General features: G+C 35.9%; 1 protein-coding gene across 1 annotated transcript; it reads left to right on the plus strand.

Annotated features, from left to right (window-relative positions):
• The first annotated feature begins 2566 nt into the window (after positions 1–2566).
• LOC141718492 (uncharacterized) lies at positions 2567–24172 on the plus strand. The gene is made up of 18 exons (XM_074520876.1): positions 2567–2725; positions 2911–2947; positions 3118–3191; positions 3505–3570; positions 3709–3780; positions 6445–6517; positions 7519–7556; positions 7638–7754; positions 10343–10462; positions 10559–10639; positions 10721–10789; positions 11204–11281; positions 11368–11514; positions 12593–12700; positions 14310–14378; positions 14516–14578; positions 22794–22960; positions 23313–24172. The coding sequence occupies exons 2-18, from the start codon at positions 2911–2913 to the stop codon at positions 23827–23829; spliced, it is 1896 nt and encodes a 631-aa protein (XP_074376977.1). The 5' UTR covers positions 2567–2725; the 3' UTR covers positions 23830–24172.
• Positions 24173–26589: the final 2417 nt, after the last annotated feature.

Below are 26589 nucleotides of genomic sequence, written 5' to 3' on the forward strand. Positions count from 1 at the left end.
CTTAGATGAAGGAGCTCATTCATGTCTCGGAGCCTCACCTGGATAGTCAAGGGGCGCATCCTAGGGTTCATGGTACCTCTACTCTGATAGATTTTTTTCTTCTGAAGTTTCAATATTAAGATTCTCCTTGTAGTCAATAATGTTCACCTCACCATCAATATTCTTTTTGAGGGTGCGCCTTGAGGAAATGGCCTATCTTGAGAGACAAAGAATCGGGTCCAATCGAGCCATTCTTCATGTACTGGCTATAACTCATCTGCTCATCAGGACATATTCATTGAAAACTTTCATAAGCTTTCTCTTGTGAGGGCGTGCCCTGAGAGGGCAATTCTCCACTGAATGTCTCACATGTAGAGGGCGCGCCTTAATAGATTGTGACGCAGCGCTTGATAACTCATGAGATTTTTTCCAGCTAATAATCCCCACCAAAAAGAGATTAAATAATATGGAACTCTAAATGTTACATGGCGGACGCGTCCTAGATGGACGGACGTGTCCAATCAGATTCTCCGATCTTTTATATCAAATAGGATTCTTCAATCTTCTAAACCAAATAGGTTTCTTGCAATCTTCTAAACCAAATAGAAATCTTCTAAACCAAATAGGTTTCTTCCAATTTTCTAAACCAAATAGGTTTCTTCAATCTTCCAAATCAAACAGGATTTTTTGGTAAAAATTCACAGTTGTTGTTTTCCTCTGTTTCCGAGCTACTCAACTTAGATTATCGTAACCATATCATCTCTGAATTTAAGAGAATTCAAAAAGCTTTACGTAGGCTATAAGATCGTTCAAATCTGACCTAAGAAACTCGAGATATGGCCCAATCAGTGTAAGCAAATCGCTTAACCCACCAAATCCGAATTTTGCATCCAACTTCGCTCCTTCGTGGCCATAGTTGTAAACTTCAACCCCCGACTGGAAATCATCATCCATAGATCTCCCTCGTGGCCGCGACTACTACTTTTAAATCTCCTGCGACCCCCTGGCCGAAAATAGTTTTTCCCAGATCTCCTTCTGGTCGTTGTTTGCAACCTCCTCCGTGGCTATCCTTCAATTCTTGCGTTAAAGAATCTTCATCGTGATTAGATATCTCTTCCTCCTGAGATTATAATCTTGATCAACACCCCTCCTTCTAGCGCCAATTTGTTGACGGAGGAATTTGGTAACAATAAAGTTTGAGGTTTATCGCCAGAATCAAGATCTGGTGGTTCTTTGCTGGAAAAATCGCAGAGTATGGTGGTTGTGATGAATTGGAGGCTGAGATTTCTTAGAGTTGGCGGTGGCTTCTTGTGGCTTTCGCTTCTGACCCCTTGCAATTTGCCTACGTATCCCTATTTATAGGAAATCAATCCAACGTAGTTCTTGGGGAACAAGAAATCTAATGGGCTTAGATTTCTCATCCCAAGGCCCAGTAGGAAATCTACTGGAAATCGTCTTCTACTATTTTTAGGAATGTCCGCCGATGAAGCCTAACCACAAAGGCCCAAGGCTCGTTCACGGTTTCGAGACTTCGCGGATAAGGCATCTCTCCGGCCGAGGATAACCCTCCACTACCAGCTATTTCTCTAGTCCGTGGACGCAGGTATAGCCATGGTTTACCCCAAATGTTGGACGCATTCTTGTCCCCCAAATGAGGATCCCCCACCAGATTACATGACAAGTGATCCCAAGCTTTTGGGTGCAAAGTGCAGGATACTCCAAAGTCTCCCAACGAGGACACCCAGTGACTATAGAGACAGAGCTCCTAAATGATATACCAGAGTTTACCCCACATCCCCAATGAGGACACCCATTAACTACAAGAGGAGGCCTTCCGTCCAGGCATACCCTTGGAGGTCTCTGACCACGAACACCGCTTTTCTGTGGTTGCATTTCAGAAAAGAGTTCTTCAATAGAGTACCTGCAGAAAATATTAATAATAATCATCCATCATCTTCCTATCCTCACGAATCGTCCAAAGAATGTGCCTAAAAATCCATCTACTGCCAGCAAAACAACAATGCGCGCCCTAACATCCATATAAGTTAGGGCGCGCCTGATCTCCTGCCCTGGAGGGCGTGCCATTTTTTATTCAGAAAGGGAGCAAGCCCTAACTCGAGGTGATTTTCATAATTTTGCCCCAATTTTATCCAATTGACCCGATTTTGACCCGAATATTACTTGTACCCAATTTTGGGCATAACAGGTAAATTGCATGGTGGTGGTATTGAGGTGTGCATATTGATTGCCGTATACATGTTCAATTCCTACAAATAGCGTGTTGTATAAAAATATGAGTATATTTTCCATGTCACATAAATAAAATGGTTGACTCACATACACATATTATTTGCTTGATTGAGAACTAATATGGAAAAGTGGCATAGTGGTAATAACTAATAAGGTGTGTATGTTAATGATTAGACACAAGTTCAATTTCTACTATAAATATATATTTTTTAATGTAATGAAGAATTCGGTAAATTTGTAATTTCAAATGAATAAATTGGCTCATGACAAATTATTTTTAGCAAAAAAATAATTTTGCTAAAACTGCCGTGTATATTACAAATCTAGCCATAGAAAAAAATTGCAGACAACGAAACCAAATGAACAATTACAAAAGCGACTGGGCCTTAGAGCCCAAATAAAGTATTGAAGTTCAAGAAACAGAATCTGATCATCAAAATTCAAAGCCTGACGAGAGAGCTCTCACGCCAAGCTTATCAATCGAGCGCCTGAGGAGGTAAATTGAAGTTGAGCTTTTTAATTTTTGAAAATTTAATCTTTGTTTGAATTTGTCGTGAATTGTTAATAAATTCAATTTACAGCAATTGAATTATAGGGTTTATTCAATTGTTGCTAGAATGAATATAAAAATGATTACTTTATAGTTTTGTATATGACGATTGATGTTGGTGGCTTTTACAGATGAGCAACTCATCGGAGAACCATTCGTCCGGTAACAGTAAGTTCTTTTTATCATTTACAAGTAATTGATATATGAAATAATTTGTGTATGTTTAGTGTTTTATTATAGTCATGATTAGTTTTACCGTAATGTGTGTGCAATGTGTACATTGTTATTTTATCGAGCTTCGTGTTTATTTAGCATTTTGCTTGTGATGTTGTTAATAGAGCATGCTCTCAAAGGTTCGGAGGTCTTTGTTGGTGGCTTGTCTCGTTCTTTAACCGAAGATAAAATACGAGAGGTATTTTTTGCTGTTTTAGTTGGCTGCGTATGATCATCATCATTATTATATTTTTAGATAGAATGTGCATTGGTGCTAGAGCTTTTGCGATATCTAATTGATAAGTGTGGTAAGTCTCTGTTATGAGCTGTCAGACTGAACGGATTGTGGAAGTGTTATGTAGTTGTTAAGTCACTACTTTCGTTAGATTTTATAAAACATACATCCCCTTCGGGCTTAGTGTACTTTGTTAGATTTTATCATGTTGTATATTTATTTTGTAGTTAGTCTGCTGTGTGAAGCCATTCTCAAGTTATAGTTTATTGTACTTCAGATATTTTCAACTTGTGGAGAAATCCTAGAAATACGTCTGATAAAGGATCATCAAGGCAGCTTAAAGGTTTTACCATTGCAAAATTTGTTTCCCGCTTCTCTTAATTTTTCCTAATGATGTATTAATGTTATTTAATAACATTTTTTTAAAATTTATAAGTTATATAAATCTCTAAATTTGCTGTTTTCGTGAAATGTGTTGCAGGGGTTCTGCTTTGTGCGTTTTGCAACAAAATCAGCTGCTGACAAAGCTGTGAAAGAAAAATCTGGACTACTGGTATAACAAAATTTTGATCGTTTTGCATGTGTGTGTTATTTGTACGAAACCATGATTTAGATCGATGCCCTTTAGCTCAACTTAACAGTTCTTGATATTTGTCAACTCTCCTAAAACCTAAAACCATTTTTTCATTTTGGGCAAGGTCTGTTTAAAGAAATTCTAACTAACATACAGATTTTCCTCCATTGGGAATAGAACCCTTGACTCAAGCGTACAATTATAATGCTTCCAAGCTTTCTCTTGTTTTTCCTTTAACTTGTCCGTTTCTCTTTTTGTTTTTTAGTGCAAGGGAACTCTTAACTCATGATAACTTGGCGGTTTCCAACCCGGTCCGAATTGCCGAATAGACTCGGTCATAATTTTGTAACTCCTTGAGTGTGCGACATTGAACGAAATACCATTTTCATAAAATAAATTAGCTATATGCATTTTCACCCTTTCTTTTTCTTCTTCGGACTTTGTACAATTTTCAAGGGGGGTTTGAATTCGACCTTTAGTATGCCTTTCTTCAACCACTTCTTCGGGAGTCTTTCGGATCATGGAAGCAATTGTTTTCGATGGTTTTGAACTTGGTACAACAAATTGAAAACCTGCCTTCGGTTTTGATCTAGTTCCTGAACTTGGCAAAGTATTAGAAGCAGTCGTTGACATACACTAGGCTGAATTTGTTCTTCATAATCTTCTTCAGTCAGTAGATGCAAATGTTGCTTCTTAGCAGTCTTCTCAGGTAGCTTTGCATATAGTCTTTCATTTCCTTTATTATTTCCGGCATTGTTTTTGAACATACAGCTATATCAGGAAAACCACTGGCAAGATGTTGTTTTAACCTCCGTACTCCAGAATGCATTTTCTTGCCATGTAGATAGAGTGCATTGAACCACATCTTTGACACTTAAATCAGGCCAAAATCCATATTTCCATGCCGGATTGGAGGATTTAGCCTTTCCCGCCGGATCCTTGGATGGATCATAAGTTTCAGTAGTTGAATCTGTCATCTTAAGCTTCTAACAGCAGCTGTTAATAATTCACAAGCATTCTTGTATTAACTAAAACAATAATAAGTTTATAACTTCAAAAACCAACTCAAAGCAGAGCCAATAAGTAGAAACAGAGCATATCTACATACAAATTTGTATATATATACATACAAATTCATATATACACATACATAATATGTATATATAGTTATAAATTATATGATAATATACTTATACTATTATACATATATGTATAACTATATGTATGCGTGTGTGTATATATATATATGAAAGAAGAAGGAGAAGAAGCTTACTTGAAAGTGCGAATTAGGTTGAAGTCTCGATCTGGAAAGTGGAATAACTCTTGCAGCTGTTCGGTTGGCCGTATCTTTTGTTATATTAGAAATTAGGGCTGAAATATTCGGTTAAAATGGATTTGGACCGGGTTTGACCGGGTTTGGGTCTTTAAAATAAAGCAGTCGGAGGCAGACTAGTCGCCCAGTCGACTAGTAGCCAGAAAGATGCTGTTTTCTCAAGTCGACTAGATCAGTCGACTACATAATCTCGACTGGTCGATTAGTCGCGAGTAGTGGAGCGCCGTGACAACCATGCCCTTGAGCTCTTATTATGAGGGGTATCCACTGGACGAAGCCTTAGTTTGAGAAGTGGACCCCATGGTTATCACCGAGACTTGTTTTATCGAAGTCTCGGCCGTCTCGAAACTCGACTCGGCATCGTGATAACCATGATTATGGTGTGCCATCTTTGGACCTAACCAATGCAAATACACAAGGAGATGGAGATGAATAGGATTTTGAGATGGTTGACTTTGCATGTTATTTGTCATCACTAGTGTTTATGATTTGTTGGAAATATTTGATATATGGTATTTGGATGTTATAATGTAGTAGCTATGCTTATTTTGAATTAATTTGTATATTACTTTTGATCTAAGTTATGAACTTAATGTGTTTAGTTATTTTTATACTAAATCTAATAAAGACATGTATAATTGAACGACCTTTTTTACGGCTAGTCGGACAACTTCGACTAGTCTTCTTGAAGGTACTTGGGCATTGAGGCTTGACTTGTGATTACCATGTGATCACTCTATGGGACAATTTACATATCCATCCATAATGCCTATATTAAAATTCGAGAATATTAGTTCCTAGGTTTTAAATATGATTCAATATTTAAACTACCGAGTTAAAAGAACTGTAATATCATGTCAAGGTGTTAGGAGGTGGGCTGTTAATTGTGTATCATGATAATATGCTAGCAGTCTGAAGAAATGAAATGTTAAAGCAATTTTGTTGTAAAATTGTTTTGCAGTCTAACCATCATATTGTTGGGACATTCCACGCTATCCAATTTATCGCAAAAACTTATCCTACAGGGTTATCTATCTTCATCAATATTCTTCTTCCATAATTTGATTGTCAGAAATCTTCCTTGTTCAAACAAACCTATGATTTGTAAACATGATGTCAGCAAAATATTCTAGTAATTACCTAGGATGTCCTCTAATTAACAAAATGTGATATTTCATTTTATTTTAACTATTGATGTTCTCTCCTGGCCCGCCCCACTCCCTCTCTCTCTTTCTCCCTTTCTCTCTGCATGTGTGTGTAACATGATATGTCTTGGAACTTGTTTAATTTACTTGTCCTACATGTTGCAGCTGGATGGAAAAAAGATTGGTGTTCTTCCATCAAGCGAGCAAGATACTTTATTTATGGGAAACCTATACAAAGGTAGTTATTTTTGGTTTATATATATTTTTATAGTGCGTGCTGTTTGCTAGTTTCGACCTCAGTGGTGTTTTTCGTGGGTGCCTCCCGAAATGCATCTTCGATAAGATTACATTATAATTAGTGCTATTGCTAAGTGTTTGTATCAGTTAGAAAAACTGAAAAATGCAATATATACGATAGTAGTATATCCAACATTTAACAGATATACTGGTAGGAATATTGAGTATTTAAAGAATTATAGATAAATTATATCATGTTCTAGATTTTTTATCCAAGTAGTTCATTAAAGACTGTGTGTGCGCGCGCGCGTTTTACTACCTTTTTACGATGAAGAGCTTGAGCGATTTGAATTAAAAAAGTTAAAAGTTGGTCGCTAAGTTTGGAATAGACGCGTGATATCATGGTGACTTCATGATGCTTATGTCACGATCCCTATGCTTGTGTTGCATTTGATTGCAGTATTGTATTATGTATGGATATTTTAACTTTAACTATAATGCATGTACAGTAATTTGTTGCATTTAAATGGTTGTAATACATCTCAAATGTTAAAGATTGATTTACATAATTATATTGAGGAAAACTGATATTGCAAGCCATTATATCTTAGTCGTGCTCGTAAGTCGTGTCAATGCTACTCTACCATTGTGAGGTGTGTGGGTGATTTTAATATCTTCAACAATTTAAACAGATGTGTGCTGGCCGAAATCTTTACCTGGTTAAAGCTGTTCAGTGGATTTATGTGAATTTATGATACTTTTTATCTTAGTCTAGTAGCAGTATTCTGATTTATATAAACCTTAGTATGTGATGACCTGTTTCTTTCACGTTATAGAAAAGTTCATTTCTTGTACGCTATTATTTTCTGTTAGTTTGCACTTTTATTACCTTTTCATCTAATATCTAATATCTGATATCTCTCTTTCATGCACGTCAATCGTCATTAAACATAATTGGCTTTTATCTCGTATTCGCTTTGAAATATTTGTATTGTACCTCAGGTTGGACAGCTGCTGAATTTATCCTTTATGTGCGGGAGGTGCTCCTTTAATTGCTTACATTTTAGTATCTCTAAGTAGTTGTGAATGTGACGTCTGGGACTGATAGTGTTATATGTTAGGTTTTTGAGGATATTGTCTCTGTTGATCTTGCAACCCCCTCTAGCACTGGACAGAGCCCTCCTGGTCAAAAGAAACAAAATCGAGGTTTCGCCTTTGTGAAGTTCTCATCACATGCAGTAAGTTTTTTCGTGATACATGCAATTTTAATTTGCATTCTTACAACTGTTAAAATGAACTGCTTGAGATTTGACTTGCCTATTACATCTGAAATCCTACAGGATAGAAGCTCAGGGTCGTGGTTTTGATTTTCGCTTCCAGCCTTTGCTTTAAGTATAATAATAGGCCAAAATTTATAAAATAATGTGGAACCTTGATAAAAAGATTGTTGTGTCTTAATATGATCTATTAAATTAAGTCCCAAAATATTACTTTATCTCAAATATGAAACTTTGACATAATGTAGCAAGAGAAATGCAATGAGAATATATCATTGGACTATCTCCAGTTTCTGTCTGCAAGACAGATATATAAAGTATCAATCCGTAAAAAATATTAAAACCTGTTAAAAATTAAAATATGGTAGCTTATATATGCATTTATGAACATTACTCCAAAAAAATACTAATCAATGAATTTTCTTACTAAATCGTGAAAGGAATTCATGCTGAGTAATAAATGCGTGCTATTACTTAACCTTAATAGTTGACTTGTTTAATGTTTAAATACACTCAGTAAGTATTTCCAAATTGTATTTATGGCCCAAGTTGTTGGTTTAGCTACAAAGATGACACCCTCTAATAAATAAAGAAGAACTACATATCAACTTATAATTAACTCAATGTTATATGGCCATCCTGCCGAATGGGGGCTTCTATCAAACCTATCCATAATTTCGCGGGGCATTCTAATTGCTTCGCGTTATATCTTAAATATTGATAATGGATCACTTATCGCAATTTTGTCATAGTTTTATAACCAAAAAGGAGTACATATTGTATTTAAGTAGAGAAAAAAAGAAGCAATATATCCCTATTTATTTTTTCTGCAATGTGTAGTTAACTTTTTAATTCCTGACATTCTGATCTGGAACACAAGTAAATGTAAAAGATTTTCTTATATCTATTAGTTATTACTAATTTATCTAGTTATATTTATTGTAGAGAAAATTATTGTATTAATTTTATGTATATATGTGGCGCTAGGTATTATAATAAATGTTTATATAGGTTTTTCATAAGAAACTTAGTTGTTTATGGGCCTTAATCTATTAAGTAGTTCTGTCAGGTTATTATTCTCAATAGGGGTAATGAAATCCTCATATTCTGAAGCTTTAGACTTGATTAATTGATCTGAGTTATTCTTTTAAGAGTTGTGATCCATCAGTTTTTTCCTTTTGCGTTTGGAATACCCAGAGGTATCAATTTTTCTCCAGTTTAATCACTATAGCTTTATATTCTTACCTTGATTCCTTCTTTAAGTTCCTCTCGGACATCAAATTCTTTTAGCATTCGTGAATGGTATTCATCAAGTGTTTACTTTTTGTTTCATTTTCAATTACCTCAAAGTTTTTGAGATCAATATCTCATGTCTTCCATATTTTGGATCGTAGGATTTGTTTTGAAAGATAGGAATATCAACTTTCAATCAAATTTATACTACAACAATCTTGTTCTTGCCTACTTGGTTTCAAGACATGGCCATTGGATCCAGTCTATAGAGTCTTTTAACTTAACAAAGGTTTAATATCTGTGAGGATATGGACTATTAGTCAAATTTGACATAATTTTTCTTATTATTTTATGTATTCTAAAATATATTTTGGGCAATAAATCATAAGGCCGCTTTTGTTTACATGCTCATATTTTGCATTTTAATTCTAGTCACTTGCCACTTGCCAGATTTTATGAAATCATTTAAACATGAAATAGCTATGGTATTCCTTGCATATTTACCAACTAATCTGTGACGTGTGAGAGGGTTTCTTAGTTCTTGTTTCTGCTAACTATTAGTGTTTATGTTATATTTTTTTGCGATTGATACAAGTCGAGGCACATGCATCTTCTTGTCACTGATTGAGCATACCAGAATATCAAAAATATTGATAACGATTGATTTTAACATTAAAAATTCAACTAGTGTCTTACTCCTGATTCTGTTACTTATACAGCAGACTCTTTTGGCTGTAAAGCCATGAAATCTGTTTTTCTAGCTATTGAACTTTATCCTCTTTTTGTAAGGGTAGCCTTTATGCATACCGTGTTTGATTTTTATATGTCAAAACTTGCTCATCCTGTGCATCATCAAGTTCTGCTTTGACTGAGCATAGACTTCACTGTTCTGCGACAATCTGCTGACGTACCAAAATATTCTCTGGTTCAGACTAAGAAATATCTTTGCATATTTTATCAGCATCTATCACTATGTGCATTAAGTCTGTCTCAAGTTTCAAGTGAATGGGGGCAGTAATGAATGCTGTACGTAAATCAAAACAATACTCCAGCAACTTAGCTGATAATTCTATTTATCAACCATCATGTTAAATAAGATTACTTACACAATGCAACAGCATATCAAAACCCCCTCCAAAGTAGAGATCAATGATACATTGGTCTTACAACTTCACCAAATAACTAATATTGCTGTACAATGCAATTTCTCTTATCAAGTTATGAATCTAATCAGCTTTGTATCAAACTTATCATATCTAAATTGATATCATAATATCAGAAAATTAAACCACCTCCTTGGGAATTCTCAATAACAGGCTGCTGCACGAGCACTTCGGGCAGCTTCATCACCAGAGTTTATTCTTGGTGGAGTGGTACACCCAGCTGTGGAATGGGCTGAAGAGGATCCGGAAGTTAATCCCGAAGAGCTTGCAAAGGTGCTTTTGGAATCATCGATCATCTTTCAAAATTGAAATAGCACTAGCCTTTTTGAAGGTTTAAATAGCTTTTGATGTTCGTCACTGTACTTGCAGGTCACAATTGCATTTATTAGAAATCTCCCTGGAGGAGCTGATGAAAACTTTTTGAAGAAACTGTTTGTTCCTTTTGGACAGGTTTATTCATGTTAAAACTAAATTGTCAAATACTTAACAATTTTACAAAAGAAGAGTACTATTGTAGCGTGAATCTTTCAGGTGGAGAAAGTGATCATATCTAACAAAACACGTTCTCCAGTTGGGTTTGTTTACTTTGCTCAGCGATCAGTAAGTTGCCCAGTAATCTTCTTTATTTTATTAAACGCTGTTATGTTTCCCTATTACCTTCTTATTTGTTGGCACATTTGGTAATTCTATAATTACGAATATCATGGATCCAGTAAAACAGCCTGCTTATGCAGATACCTATTCGAATCATTGGATTAAAAGTTTAAAATATAGCACTGTAATTTCAGATCCTTAAATCTCTGCAATGATTAATCACTTATATGCTTAAAGTACTGATGACATTGCCAAACAGACACTCGTTTTTATTTTGTGATGCAGTCGATTACTTATTCAACATAAAGATTAAATGATTTGTATTTTTATGTGTTTCTCTTTGCTCCGTAGATGGTAGTTGCTAGTTTATACTAGCGACCTTTAGAATAATATTTCTGGTCTCTTTATATATTGGTATAGGAGCTTGACGATGCAATCAGGGAGATGAATGGAAAAACAGTCCAGGGGCCAAACGGAGGACCGTCAGTTAAGCTCTCTGTAAGTTAACAGAAATCAAATTTGTAATTTTGCATTAAAGTAGAATATCTGAGGTAAAGTCAGTCTCTGACATGTTGCACTACTAGATTGAAGTGGCCAGGCCTATGGAGAAAAGTAGGAAACGTGGACGTGAGATACCTCAAAGCAAACCTAATAAGGTTTTAGTTCATTCGAAGCTTGTAAGAAGTGACCCAGCTATCAAGTTTGTTGGTCTTGATGACACAGCTCTACAGGTGACATGCTGACCATTTAAGCTATAGTTGGATAGTACCTTCTGCTCCCATCTTTTTCTTGCTATGAGAACTTGTAGAAAGTGATTCATTCATTTTATATTTTTGTCATGTGCAACCTTGTGGAATTTTGAACCTAATGTCTAATGTAATTGTATTAACAGATATACAAATTTGAAATATCCCAATATTGATATAATGAAGTCATTTTGTTCACTGATAGTCACATGCAAATATATTCATTTAGATTGCTGCAAGTGTAGCATTTTTAGTAGTGCTTGAGACTTTTATTGCTAGTTTTCTCATATAGTAATGTGTAAGACAATATACACTGTCTTTGATATTCCTTACTGCAAGATATGGTCTTTAGTCTTTACTCTTGATGGAATTTTATCAGTGGTTCTGGAAGTATGCAAGTCATATAGCCAAACGTAGGATTCTTAAGCTCTTCACAGGTAAGTGATGATTGATGTACTATATAGGGAATGTGCGGTGATCTGTGATGGGGAGGTCATCGATTCTATGTATCCTTATGACTTGTTTGTTTCTGGAGATCGACAGCTTTTATGGGATATTTACTTGTTATGACCTAGATCAATCATGTATTAAGTATATTCCTTCGAATCTTGGTGCTACCCTTTCTGGTTATGGGTTGATGAATGGTGCTTAATACATTGTAAGAAATCCTTCCCGTTTGTAGTCACATCTATACATCAATATAGGTATTCTTCTATAATATTATTATTAGCTAACAGATCACATCCTTAGGGAAGTAGCAGAGATTGTGAGCTAGCAAATCACATTCATTATATTATTTAGGTATCTCTCTACATTCTACAATTTTTTTTCATATTCGTGTGACCAGTTTATGCTTCTATGGTGTATGTTCCTTAAGGAGCACCCTACTCTCTGGGCGCCTCTGGGTTGCATATTTCGAATTTATACTAATGGTGGTTTTTGTTTCTTTATACTGTTGTAAATGAAATAATTAGGGACAAGTTGCTAGAGGACTAGTATGTAGCAATCCTATTCATTTTCTATTCTAATGTTGCTGATGTATAATTATTATTTTTGAAATCAGGAAGCAATAGCTGTTGATCCTTATGAAGCTGCTGTATTTCCACTCCCTGCAACCGTAAAGGAGCGTCTACTTAGGATATTACGGCTTGGTATAGCTACTAGATTTGATGTACGTCTTCAAATCATAAACTGATGCATATTTTCTCAGGCACTACTTATTAGTTTGATTGTATCAGTTGCGTCCATAATATGTTGATTGGGCATACTATGAGTATCTTTCTTCTGATGTGGATAATTTTCTCATGCTTCCCGATTGAGGTGACTGGATTTTAAGTATAAATTATTCACGTCCCCTGTGATGCGTGGAATATTTAGAATAAGTTTATAATTTTTGCTGATGTATATTTTTCACGAGTCAGTACCTATTCATATTATCTTTATGTCCTTAGGTTCTCGAAAATTATGTGATGCATAAGAGAGGTAGGATCCAAGTCATTGTGCTGTCTAGGGTTAAACTTGTTAGCACAGAAGCTTCAGTTGGTGATGTACGCAAGTCTTTAGCTGTATTGGAGTTTCATGTTCTGCTAAAGCACTAGTCATTCACCAATTCCATATGATTAATTAATGTTTTTACGACTCTTTTAAGAACAATTCTTGTATGAAAATGAAAACATTGAGAAGTTGCAGCTGTTTTTTGTGCTGTCCAGTAGAAATCATTTGCTAGCAACTATGCACCCATGTTTCTTTCACTTTTATCGTGTTATGCATCCTGCAGTCAGGATTATAATCCATGTTTCCCGCATTTTGCGTTTCGCCTTGGGTTTGTTTTTGAGAGCCTCACTTCCTCTCTTGAAGCCTGAAGGAATTCTTCTTCAATCTAGGATGTCAGAAGGTAGTATGTGAATGTATGAAGGTTATACAGTCATTGAGCATCTGGTTAAGAAGTGTGCAAGTCGTGTATTAAAATAAATAAATGAGAAGCATCCTCCAGTCCTCTGCCTGGAAATAAGAAAAAATGACAAAAATGCGGCAGGTGTCCTTTTTTACTGATTTTATACGTTTTTCAATTTGTGTAGCCATATAATTAATAAGTGAGCTCTTTCGCCAAGTAGAACAAATTGTTTCTCATCTGTAGTGTTCTCGCTTGGAATCCTTGCTGGTGGTAATATGCATTTTAATATAAATTGTTCATTTAACAATGTGTGGAAGCTGGTAAGCATTAATTTAATGTTTGGTTATATGAAATATGTTCGAACCTTACCAATCTTGACGATGACCGTGCGTTTCAAGCCATTGGGCTAACCCTGTCTGTGCAAATAAATCTAATTGATGCCCATATATAATGTATGCGCATCACTAAAATATATATTGCAGGCCCGCTCTATGGGGAACAGGTTTTAGCATGAGATCATGTTCTTCACTTTTTGCATATACTGTTCTGCACTTCTAAAAAGTTGTAGCACAATTAATTGTAGTGCGCTACGTGTGAGAAAACTGTTCTCACCTGAGCGCAAGCCTATATGGTGCCCCATGTATGACGGTGGTAAAGAGGGCCACAAAACGCAAAGTTGGTATTACGTCAATTTCTTCCCAAAATCTGGGAAATTAGGCCATAACCCGGGAAATTATACCCAAGTCTTAGCCAACCCTTTGACGGCGGGAACTGACTAACCTTATATCTTACTCTTACTTGTTGATGTTGTCACTGCTGAGTTTTAGAACCCCCTCCCCCCCCTCTGGCTTTACATGCTAATGTTTTATAATTCTATTGTTGCCAGATTCACATTGAATGTCTAAGAAGTCTTAAGGAGCTACCCGAATCTACTGCCATATCTGTCCTTGACCAGGTTATATATATTTTTATTTCCAAGTTGTTATCGTCATTCCAAATGTCCTTCCAGCCACAAAAAAAATGTATTGTAGTGCTGTTGCTAGGGCTTGTATTTCGATCTACTTAATATATTGGCATTTTTGTGTTTTGCAGTTCATGATATCAGGAGCCGATAAAGATAACAAGGAAGCATATCTTACGGCCCTAATTTCTAAGGTACATGATATATATGCTCTCAAGGTTATGCTTTTCTCTTTCATTATAATTTTATATTATAGATTACAAGACTTGGTCAACAAGTATAATATCTCTTAACAATAGAAACAAATCAAATCCTTCTATAATATTCTAATTTTTACCAATATCCTAATTTATATCCAACACCCTCACTCAAACTCACGAGACTCAAAATCGAGAGTTTGCAAAAAAAAAGGAAGTAGAATCTCTCGCTTCAAACTTCAATCAACAGAATCACCCACTTCAATTAAGTTTCTTGTTGTGATCATGATGTAGTACAGCACTCAGTGAAGTCATAACTTTCTCAGCAGATCAATTCATAATAACTTTCACTCAGTTATTGGTCAGTTATGAGTGGTTATTAAAAACTGATTCAGGTGAGAAATCACCCCTGGTGGTTACTAGCAGTTAGTATAAGTAATTATTATTACTTGTTTGAAATAAATCAACCTATAGGAGTTTGCCTAGTGTCTTTAAACAGTTAACTATTGTAGGATTGTTTAAATATGTGTAAGCACTTATTGTACTTCTGATTGATTCATACTACTAACAAGAAAAAATACAAAATCTTGTCAATGTTCTTGTTTATTCTATATTGCTGAACTAGAATTGTGCGACGTTGATCGACAATTCAACACTTCTGCTACGCCAAGTGGTATCAGAGCCTTGTTTTCTCCTGGTCTGATGGCTATCGATGGTGGTAATGGGGGTGAGAGGGATGATTCTGACGTTGCTCGAAGAACCCTCGACATGGTTGAGCGGCTCGTAGAGTCTCAAACGCAAACCCAGCGCCAAATTGAGACCTTAGTAGCGGGTTTAACCAACCTTACGAAGACAACCACTCAACCTGCGTTTCAGGGTGGAATTCATGGCTTTCGTAGGGAAAATCGTTCGCAAAACCAGCGAAACAATGGAGAAACAGTTGTTAGGACGGGAAATAGGCAGAATGTGATGCATAATGGAGATTCAAGTGATGAAGAACTGGAAAACATGGCAGAAAATTTAAGAAATAACCAATGGAGGAACAATTTTCAACGAGATGGTTATAACCGAGAAAAAGGGAATGATTTCAAGGTTAAAATGGACTTGCCTTCTTTCAATGGTCAACTTCACATGGAAGATTTCCTTGATTGGTTGTCAGAAGTAGAAAAGTTCTTTGAATTCATGGAAATTCCAGAAGAAAAACAAGTGAAGTATGTTGCCTACAAGTTGAAGGGCGGCGCTTCAGCATGGTGGGATCAGATGCAACTTTCTCGAACTCGATTGGGTAAGCCTCCCGTCAGAACATGGATGAAGATGAAACGGATGTTGAAAAACAGGTATTTACCTCTTGACTATGATCAAGTTCTATTTCAGCAGTACCATAATTGTAAACAGGGATACCGTTCAGTTGATGATTACACAACAGAGTTCTACAGGCTGGCTTCACGTAATGACCTTGCTGAATCAGATTCGCAACAAGCGGCAAGGTTTATAAGTGGGTTGAAGTACAACATTCAAGACAAAATTGCTTTACAAAATGCCCATACCTTGGGAGATGCAGTGCGCCTTGCCTTGAGGGCTGAAACAATGACTGAGAAGCCTCAAAACCGCAATTTTGGTGGAAAAATTTCGAATTCCTCAATTCAGCCTACAATTCAGCCTACACTTGAGCCTGCTATTGATTACCGAACAACTCACCAACAAAAATCTGGAAAAACATCTGCACAATCGATTAGCACTCAATCTAATTATCCTAACCGAATTTCACAATCAAAATCTGCAATTACCAAAACTGGTTCAAAATATAATACCACGTCTGCCAACCCTTATGCTCCATCTACAAGTGATAAATGTTATAGGTGCGGACAGCCTGGACATAAATCAAATCGTTGCCCTCAAAGAAGCCAAGTAACCTTAACTACTCATGAAGAAGAATATGAGACCGATGATGTGGGATTAGAACAAGAAGAAGAGGTAGTTCAACCTGATGAAGGAGTTTCTTTTGTCATTCAGAGGTTACTTTACACTCCACATAATGAACAACAAACTCAACGTAACAACATATTCCGGACAAGGTGTACGGTTAATGAAAGAGTTTGTGATTTAATCATTGATGGCGGAAGCAGCGAGAATATTGTTTCAAAAGTGATGGTTGATAAGTTGCAATTGCCTGTAGAGAGACATCCTACACCATATTCAATCGGGTGGATCAAAGAGGTTGGAGAAACAAGGGTAACTTGTAGATGTAATATTGCTTTCAGTATTGGTAATCGTTATAAAGATGAAGTTTGGTTTGATGTTGTGGACATGGATGCATGCCATATGTTGTTGGGAAGACCGTGGCAATATGATGTCAATTCTGTTCATATGGGAAGAGATAATACTATTAGCTTCTACAAAGATGGGGTACGCATAGTATTGGCTCCATTAGGAAGGTCATCAGAATCTATATTTCCTCCAAAAGATGGGCATAATCTTTTGATCTCTAGCAACATACTTGAAGACTCAAAGGAGACGGGAGAAATTTATGCTCTTGTCATCAAAGGAAACAACAAACCTGCAATTGATGTTCCTTCTCAGGTGCAACCTATACTGAACGAGTTCAAAGATTTAGTGCCGGATGAGTTGCCAAGTATTCTTCCTCCTATGCGAAATATTCAGCATGGTATTGATTTAGTACCAGGTGCTAGCTTGCCAAACATGCCTCACTACAGAATGAGTCCAAAAGAACATGCAATTCTTCAAGATCAGGTTGAGGATTTGCTATCCAAGGGCCTAATACGACCTAGTATGAGTCCATGTGCAGTTCCGGCTTTACTAACTCCAAAAAAAGATGGGAGTTGGCGGATGTGTATTGATAGTCGTGCAATCAACAAACTCACTGTTCGATATCGGTTCCCAATACCAAGGTTAGATGATATGTTGGATGACTTGGAAGGTTCCAAAATTTTCTCGAAGATTGATTTGAAAAGCGGGTATCATCAGATTCGTATTCGGCCGGGTGATGAATGGAAGACTGCATTTAAAACTAAAGACGGCTTATACGAATGGCTGGTAATGCCATTTGGTCTATCAAATGCTCCTAGCACTTTCATGCGAGTTATGAATCAGGTATTAAAACCTTTTATTAGCCGATTTGTGGTTGTGTACTTCGACGATATCCTGATTTATAGTCGTAGCGTAGAAGATCATTTATACCATCTATGGGAAGTTTTTAGTGTGCTGCGTGAGAATACTTTATATGTGAACCTAAAAAAATGTAGCTTTCTTACGGACAACCTGGTCTTTCTTGGCTATGTGGTGTCTTCTAATGGTATTCATGTTGATGAAGACAAGGTTAAAGCTATTAAAGAATGGCCTGGACCACGGAGTATTAGTGAAGTCCGAAGTTTTCATGGACTTGCTACATTTTATAGGCGTTTTGTTCGTAACTTTAGTACTATTGCAGCACCACTAACAGATTGCATGAAAGGGAAACACTTTGTGTGGACGGATGCAGCTGAGAAAAGTTTTAAACTGCTCAAAGAAAAGCTAACAGCAGCCCCTGTTCTTGCTTTACCGAACTTTGAGAAATTATTTCAGGTTGATTGTGATGCTTCCCTTGTTGGTATTGGGGCAGTGTTGTCTCAAGATGGACGACCAGTTGCTTACTACAGCGAAAAACTTAGTGATGCGCGGAAGAAATGGACAACTTATGAGTTAGAGTTGTATGCGATATATCAGTCACTTAAACATTGGGAGTACTACTTGATTCATCAAGAGTTTGTACTCTTTACTGATCATCAAGCCTTGAGAAATATCAAAAGCAATACTAACTCTAACAGAATGCACCAAAGATGGATTGACTACATTGAACGATTTACTTTCACTGTCAAGCACAAATCTGGCCAGCAAAATAAGGTGGCTGATGCACTCAGCCGTAGGGCTTCTTTACTGATTTCAATGAAAGCAGAAGTCATTGGGTTTGATTATTTGAAAGATCTATATGCTGAAGATGAAGATTTTGGCGAAACATGGGTTAAAATTACTAAATCTGGATTGAAAGTTGCTGATTTTCATCTTGAAGAAGGTTTTCTATTCAAAGGGAATAAATTATGCATTCCGAGAAGTTCTCTTCGTGAGCATATCATTAGAGAACTTCATGGAAGTGGTCTTAGTGGACACATGGGAAGAGACAAAAGTATTGTTTTAGTTGAGGAGCGTTATTATTGGCCTCAAGTAAAAAGGGACATGAATCGTTTTGTCCAAAGATGCTACACTTGTCAAACGGCAAAAGGAAGTTCAAACAACACTGGATTGTATACACCTCTTCCTGTTCCGGACACACCCTGGGTTGATATTTCCATGGATTTTGTGCTTGGTCTTCCTAGGACTCAACGAGGTATGGACTCTATCTATGTAGTGGTTGATAGATTTTCTAAAATGGCCCATTTCATACCTTGCAAAAAGACTTTAGATGCTTCTCATATTGCACACTTATTCTTTAAAGAAGTTGTTCGCTTACATGGTATTCCAAAGTCCATTGTTTCTGATCGAGACAGCAAGTTTTTAAGTCACTTCTGGCAGACTTTATGGAAAAGGTTCGACACTAGTCTCAAATTCAGCACAACTTGCCACCCTCAAACTGACGGACAAACAGAGGTTGTAAATCGAAGTTTGGGTAATCTTTTAAGGTGTATTTCGGGAGATAGACCAAAACAATGGGATTTGGCGCTTGCTCAAGCAGAATTCACTTATAATAATTCCATTAATCGATCTACAAAAAGATCTCCTTTTCAAATTGTGTATACCAGCATACCTCAACATGTAGTTGACTTGGTACCTTTACCAAAACTCCCCGGAAAGAGTATAGCTGCAGATCATATGATTGAGAAGATTGCAAAACTTCATGAAGAGGTTAAACTGAATTTGGAAAAGGCCAATGCAAAGTACAAAGAGGCGGCTGATAAACATCATAGGTTTAAATTATTTGAGGAAGGAGATCTTGTCATGGTGCATCTACGAAGAGAAAGATTTCCAGCAGGAACCTACAATAAACTTAAAGCTAAAAAGATTGGGCCGGTTCGTGTGCTCAAAAAAATCAATGACAATGCATATGTAGTTGATCTTCCTGAAGAATTAGGCATTTCCAAAAGTTTTAACGTCAAAGACCTTTACGAGTATCATGGAGATATGGAAAGTCTGCTGCCTTCAATTGACTTGTGGACAAGTCTTTTAAAAGACAGGGAGGATGATGTAGTACAGCACTCAGTGAAGTCATAACTTTCTCAGCAGATCAATTCATAATAACTTTCACTCAGTTATTGGTCAGTTATGAGTGGTTATTAAAAACTGATTCAGGTGAGAAATCACCCCTGGTGGTTACTAGCAGTTAGTATAAGTAATTATTATTACTTGTTTGAAATAAATCAACCTATAGGAGTTTGCCTAGTGTCTTTAAACAGTTAACTATTGTAGGATTGTTTAAATATGTGTAAGCACTTATTGTACTTCTGATTGATTCATACTACTAACAAGAAAAAATACAAAATCTTGTCAATGTTCTTGTTTATTCTATATTGCTGAACTAGAATTGTGACGTTGATCGACAATTCAACACTTCTGCTACGCCAGATCATGTCTTGATTCTCGTTCTAATCATCTTTGTCCTTGTCGTTATCTTTATCGTTGCTGCCACAATTATATTTTCCCCCACGATTCTTCTTAAAATCTTTCATTTTTTATCGCTGATTTGGCACAGTCTCTTCCTCAAACCCACCACAAATTCATCATCATTGTTGATCTTTTTTTTTAAATTACACCCACGAACTCATCGTATGTTTTTTTTTCTCACCCACGAACTCTTGCAAGTGTTATTTTTCTCGCACCCACAAACTCTTTTAGGATTCTTTAATACCACAATCACGCGTAATGTTCAATAACCTAGGCCCTGATACCATGATAAATATGCTCTTAAGGTTATGTTTTCCTAATTCATAATAATTTAATATTATATAGATTACAAGACTTGGTCAACAAGTATAGTGACCCTGCATGAAAGTTAGCTTTTTGGCAAAAGAATAGCTTTTTGAATCAAATTAGAGGTTTGACCAAATGAAGCCTGTAATATTAGTGTTTGGTAGTTAGCTTTTTGAAATAGTTTTTTGGTCCCAAAAAGCTAATTTTGAAAAATTTACTTGTATGAGCTTTTTGAGGTATATAATACAAAAATCTAATTGAAACATCTATTTAACAAACAGTTTTATTCCTAAATTTAATCAGTTAGGCAAAACAACTAACTCAATCTGCTACGCAAAACAGATATTTCAAACCGTTACAGCTAACAACTAATTTCCAAACAGGGCCAATAACAATTAACAATAGAGACAAATCATATTCTTCTATAATAGTAGCTTATAACCTGTGCAATGCTTGGTCATATTTTTAGTAGTTTATGTATGGTAATTCACAATTTTTATAATTTACCCCCGAGGTTTTTTCTTCTGTGTTATATATACATAAGCACTTGCTTAAATGAGAACCCTTACTAGTGTGAGAACTTAGATCTAATCTCAGCCACACATTTTTATACCTAAATCTAATCACAACCGCACATTTTAATTTTTATTTTACACTTCATCTCTTTCACCCCTACCAACAACCAATCAACCAACCACCACCACCCACCACCACCACAACCTATCATCACCACGCATCAGCCATAGATGCTTTGCCGTCTCCGCTCCGACCTCCTCTATTCTACCCCTCCCTCTCTCTCTCCACCAACCCTACCGCCATCATCCACCTTATCCCGCCTTCGCGACATATTCCGTCATCCTCTTCCGGCGCCCTCCGCCACCACTCCCCCACTCTCGATCTGATTCTCCCTCTCTCCTTAGATCTGTTCTCCCTCTCTCATCTTCAGTGACTATCTACGATGAAATTCTGGCCAACCTTTCCTCCTTTCGATTACACATAAATTTCAAATCTGAAACTAGTACTCCGATTTGATTTTTATTTGATTTTTGTTCTGTTTTTGGTGATTTTATACAATTTGGTAATGTTTGATGATTATGGAATGGTGATATTTTAAATTTTTAGTAATTCCGGTGGTGGTGGGTGGTGGTGATAAAATGAAATGATTACGTAATTTAATTGTGGTATTTTATTATCAAATAGGGTGAATTCTGTTTTGACGTTGGTGTCGGAGTTAATAAGAAGAGATAGTGCCCGGATCTAGTGGAAAAAAATAGTAGTCGAATCTGGTGATTTTTGGTTGTCGGCTGTGATTTTTCGTTTTCTGGCGGTGTTTTTGCTTTTCTGGTGGTAATTTTATGTTTGCCGACGGTGATTTTATGTTTGCCGGCGGTGATTTTCTGATGGTGAACGGAAATGGTGGCCGGCGTGGTTGGAGGTGGCATGTGGTAGAGTTAGAAAGAAGAAGATTTTAAAATATTAATGTATTAAAAATTAATGTGTAGTGAGATATTAATATAGGGTATAAAAATGAGCGGTTAGGATTGGATCTCATATCTCACAATAACAGTGATTCTTTTGAGCGCGACCATATATATATACTATTGACATGATTTGAAAATTAAGTTTTTGTTATTTAGTATATTTAGAATTGAAGTTGTTGGTTACCGAACCTCGACCTTTAATAATACTTTGCAATTATTGTTTTCATTTGTATTATAGAGGATAAATTAGAATATCTATTATATTTATAATATTTTAAAGATAATTCGAAACTCTCTATTTTATAAATTTGAATACATGCTCTATTTACAATATATAAAAAAAAATCAAACTTCTCTCCTTTGTAAATCAAGAAACATTAATTATTTATTTATAAATCACAAACTACCTCCTTTATAACTTAGGATACCTACTCTACTTTAAATATGTTAAAAAAATGTTAAAAAAATGTTAATTATCAATTCTTTTAATCCTATTACTTGTAGGGTAGAATTGTGTATATAAGAATTAATATTTAAATTAGATTTAAAGAAATGGTTGAAAGGTTTCGAACCCTCGACCTTTGGTAGTACTTTAAAATTATATCTCTTACTCTCTATACAGGATATAATTCTAATTTCACCAATATCCCAATTTATCTCTAACAGTACATGATGTCAAAAGTCTATTTTGGGGAACATGTAAAGGTCTTTACTCTTTATATCATTTATGGTTAATATATCCTAATTATATTTACAAAATTTTCTGGTTGCAGCACCAAGTCCCTAAATTAGGACTAGTAGAACTATATGGAAATCCTTCAAGTTCATCAAGAGTGAGGGATATGTCAACAAAGGATTCTGAACTGTCCAGCATCTCGAGTAGGGCTCAGTATCCTGCTTATGATTCTACTTCCTCACATCTAGAATTTACTGCAACCAGGTTAGTCAGATCACGAACTTCTATTTTTCTACATTTTATTGGGATTATCTTCATGCTCTACCATATAGCAAATCTTCATGCTCTACCATATAGCAAAGGCACATTTCTGAGAAAGAATGGATGTAACTTTATAACTTGTAGTCTATTTTGATGAATTTGCCCTCATATTTATCTGGATTTAAGAAGGCTGTAGTAATAAAACGTCAATGACAAAAATTAAGGTTACAATTGCATCGGAAACAGAAGTATAAAAATCATTAACACATTTAGGTGTCGAATAGTGGAGCAATCTCAGATTTATTCAGTGCTATGAAAACATATTTTCATTATGTTTGATCTTGTAAACTTGCAGGTCAGATGGTCACCGATCCAGATATGCCTGTATGTATTTAGATTATCCATTGCGAAGCCGAGACTCAGATTATCCACTGCCAAGCCAAGCCTTAGATTATCCAGTGCCAAGCCGAGCATCTGATTATCCACTGCCAATCCGAGCATCTGATTATCCACTGCCAATCCGAGCATCTAATTATCCACTGCCAATCCGAGCATCAGATTATACATTGTCAAATCAAGCATTGGATAATCCATTGCCAAGTGGAGCATCAAATAGTGCATTGTCAAACCGAGCATCTTACGGAAAATATCAGGAGGCTTCCCCTGCTTCATCCCACGTTACACACGGGTTTTCGTCACCTTATGGAAAAATAGGACTGGACTTGCAGTTCACTGCTGCTGCGAACCGTCAACCAGTGCGTCCGCAGATGAGATTTGACCCCTTCACTGGTGAACCATACAAATTTGACCCTTTTACTGGCGAGCCGATTCGACCTGAGAGTCCGCAGCGTCATTTCAGAAGCCCATACTAAATATTGGGTGTAGGCAAAAAGGCAGCTATTATGTAACTAAGAGGCAGAAATTATTTTTATTGTGCTTTCAATAAGGGTTAGCAGGATCAAGGTCTTTTCTATCCTCTAAACAGGAAAACGACTAAAAAGGCATAGCTTGATTTTTAGAAGTTCGAATATTTCTGTAGAATGATGTGCCTCAGTTTACAATCAGTTTCAGTATTTTTAAGTTTGATATGTAGTGAGGCAAAATAAAGAGTTTGAGATGTAGTGTATTTGTGAATTTTGGTTGATTTAACAAATTCTAATCAGGGAGTTGCTCTGTTTTTTCGTTTATTCATATGTATACAATTAATTGAGATTATTGGTAGTTAATCAAAGTCAACATAGAACTTTTAACTTATGTAGAAGTCAGCGTTGCAAGGGCAAAAGGACTTCTGCTGGCAATATTCTGTTCAGCATAAATGCGAGGTAGACAAGTTTTGTTTTCAATTCGATAGCAATTTTCTTCTTATGTGTTTTCTAATCTCGGGTTTTTCAACGAAGAAAGGCAAGTAAAAATGTAAGAGTTGAAATCGTAATCTTAGTACATTAATATGTTTGCAGGAGTTTTTCTAGTGTGGTTTTGAGCACTCAATAATTACAAATAATTTTGATTTATTTTAGTTGATATAATTTGTGTGAATGCAGAGTAAGTCAAATTTTCAAGACTTTGTGCTTATTGTGTCTTTCATAGACACATGACAGAAAAAATCGTTAAAAGTATTAAGAGTTAGTATATTTTACCGCTCTGATTATATCAATATTAGTGGAAGTACATATAATATATCTTACAGGAAAATTTTCATGGTGTGTATAAAAGAAGGGCTTCCCCAGGTCATACAGACAAATGGATTAACCAAACTTGGCCATTAATTTCAACAATCCACAAAGAAACAAAAAATTAAAAAGTATTTTTTTCGGAAAATCGCATGTAATTTTGTGATGTAGTTTACTTGGTATGTTATGATTATAGGGGGCATTAGATTAAATTGATCTAATGATTTAAGTTTGGAATCTATTTAATCATTTGCGAATATATATATATATTGTGTTTTGTATTGATTTTGATATTTATTTAACAGATTTCATGTTTTATTGTAGGATACAAGAAAATTTTGTAGTTGGAAGGATTTGGAGCAAAAAGTCGTATTTTGAAGTGAAAATAGAAGAAAATTTGTATTATTGGGTTACAGGGACTGCCAGCACTATTTGGGCGGTATCTTTAGTTCCAGGGGTCCGTTTTTGACGATCTTACAGCCCACGCAAATCTTACGGAATTATCTTTAATTCAAAGATAGTCCAGTAAAGAGAATCCAGCTGGAGCAGCTCAGAAATTGCAGTGAACAAACAACTACAATTTTTTATTACAGAATCCTACTCGGTCTAGAAATCTCACTTGTAATTTGATTAGAATTATAAAATACTTTTATTATTAAGGAGACATCAGATTTTATTATTAGCTAACAACATAGATACATACGTACATATTATTACATTTCTAGGGCTTTTATTTTCTTCATCTATGTGAAAGCACTTTGTTCTAGTTTGGATTTTGATTTCTTCATTAATCTAAAGTTTAAGGTATTCCTGTCTATTCTCGTTTTATTAGTATCTGCTTTACATGATATTCATCATTGTTTTTATTACTTTTACATTTAGTATGACTGAGCAGTTCCATTCCAGGGTGAAAAGGGAAGCTGTGTTTGCACCATGAATATGCTTTAATTTGATTAGTAGTTTAATGGATAAAAAGTAATAAATAGTTGATATGTTTTAATACTTAATCTGTGTAATTGACCAATATCATAGATTATATATATGCAATACGGGTAATAGATCATGAGATTTTACTAACTAGAGGCACACATACGATAGCAGAATTGAAAGTGAGAGCGGAAGCATCATTGGATTTCTGAAGTGTTAATGCTTGGGAAAGATTAACTTTTACTTTAATTACTTGACCCCGCTAAATTTCTATACTTTTATGATTAGTTTGGTGTAAACATGATGAACCTGCATCGCCCTAGATCTTTAGTTAATTGATTTAAAAACTTAGCATTAGTAGTTAGTTAAAAACCTTCCATATTCATTCTTCTCTCAGAAACAAAAAATAGAAAATCGAAAATTCAAAACAAAAACAAGACACCATCCGAATTTTACGCCTTCCACTATCCTAATTCCTACTCCTAATCAATTATAAACTCTACCCATTATCCCCACTAACCCACAATCATATCCCACTTCTATTTTAACCCTAGTTCTAATTCTCTATATATACATACACTTACATCCATCCATATCCACCTTACTCTTAATCTCTCAAACCCTAAATCTCTCTCTACACACCTCTCTTATCTCACTTTATCAATTCCAGTGGCACCAAAAAGAGCCTGCACTCAAGTAAGCAGCAACACTAACCCCGCCACTACCGATTCTTCGAGTATTGGGGGTACGAGGCCTCGATTTGTTACTCCGGAGGCTGAAGCGGAGTACGCAAGGTTGTTGACTAAGAAGATAGGAAAGGCGATGGGTTTTCTACCTTCAGGTAAGGATGGTAAGCTTCTCGAAATGATCTTGGAGATGGGACGGGTTTCGTTTTGTGAGGCACCCGCGGCTGTGCCTATGAGTATCGTTAGCGAATTCTATGCGAATGCAAAAGCTGATAAGAATGCGTATTCGGTGGTGTGTGGGTTGACAGTGGACTACAAACCGGAGGCTATTCGCAGGGTTATCAACCAA

Source organism: Apium graveolens, chromosome 4, assembly GCF_009905375.1.
Source record: "Apium graveolens cultivar Ventura chromosome 4, ASM990537v1, whole genome shotgun sequence".
NCBI lineage: Eukaryota > Viridiplantae > Streptophyta > Magnoliopsida > Apiales > Apiaceae > Apium > Apium graveolens.

What these genes read in the sequence shown, in the direction of transcription:
- LOC141718492 (XM_074520876.1), top strand. Translation starts at nt 2,911, where the DNA reads ATGAGCAACTCATCGGAGAACCATTCGTCCGGTAACA. An exon ending in TTATCCTTTATGTGCGGGAG is followed by an intron (nt 7,557 to 7,637) that starts GTGCTCCTTTAA and finishes GTTATATGTTAG; the next exon opens with GTTTTTGAGGATATTGTCTC. An exon ending in CTAGAATTTACTGCAACCAG is followed by an intron (nt 22,961 to 23,312) that starts GTTAGTCAGATC and finishes GTAAACTTGCAG; the next exon opens with GTCAGATGGTCACCGATCCA.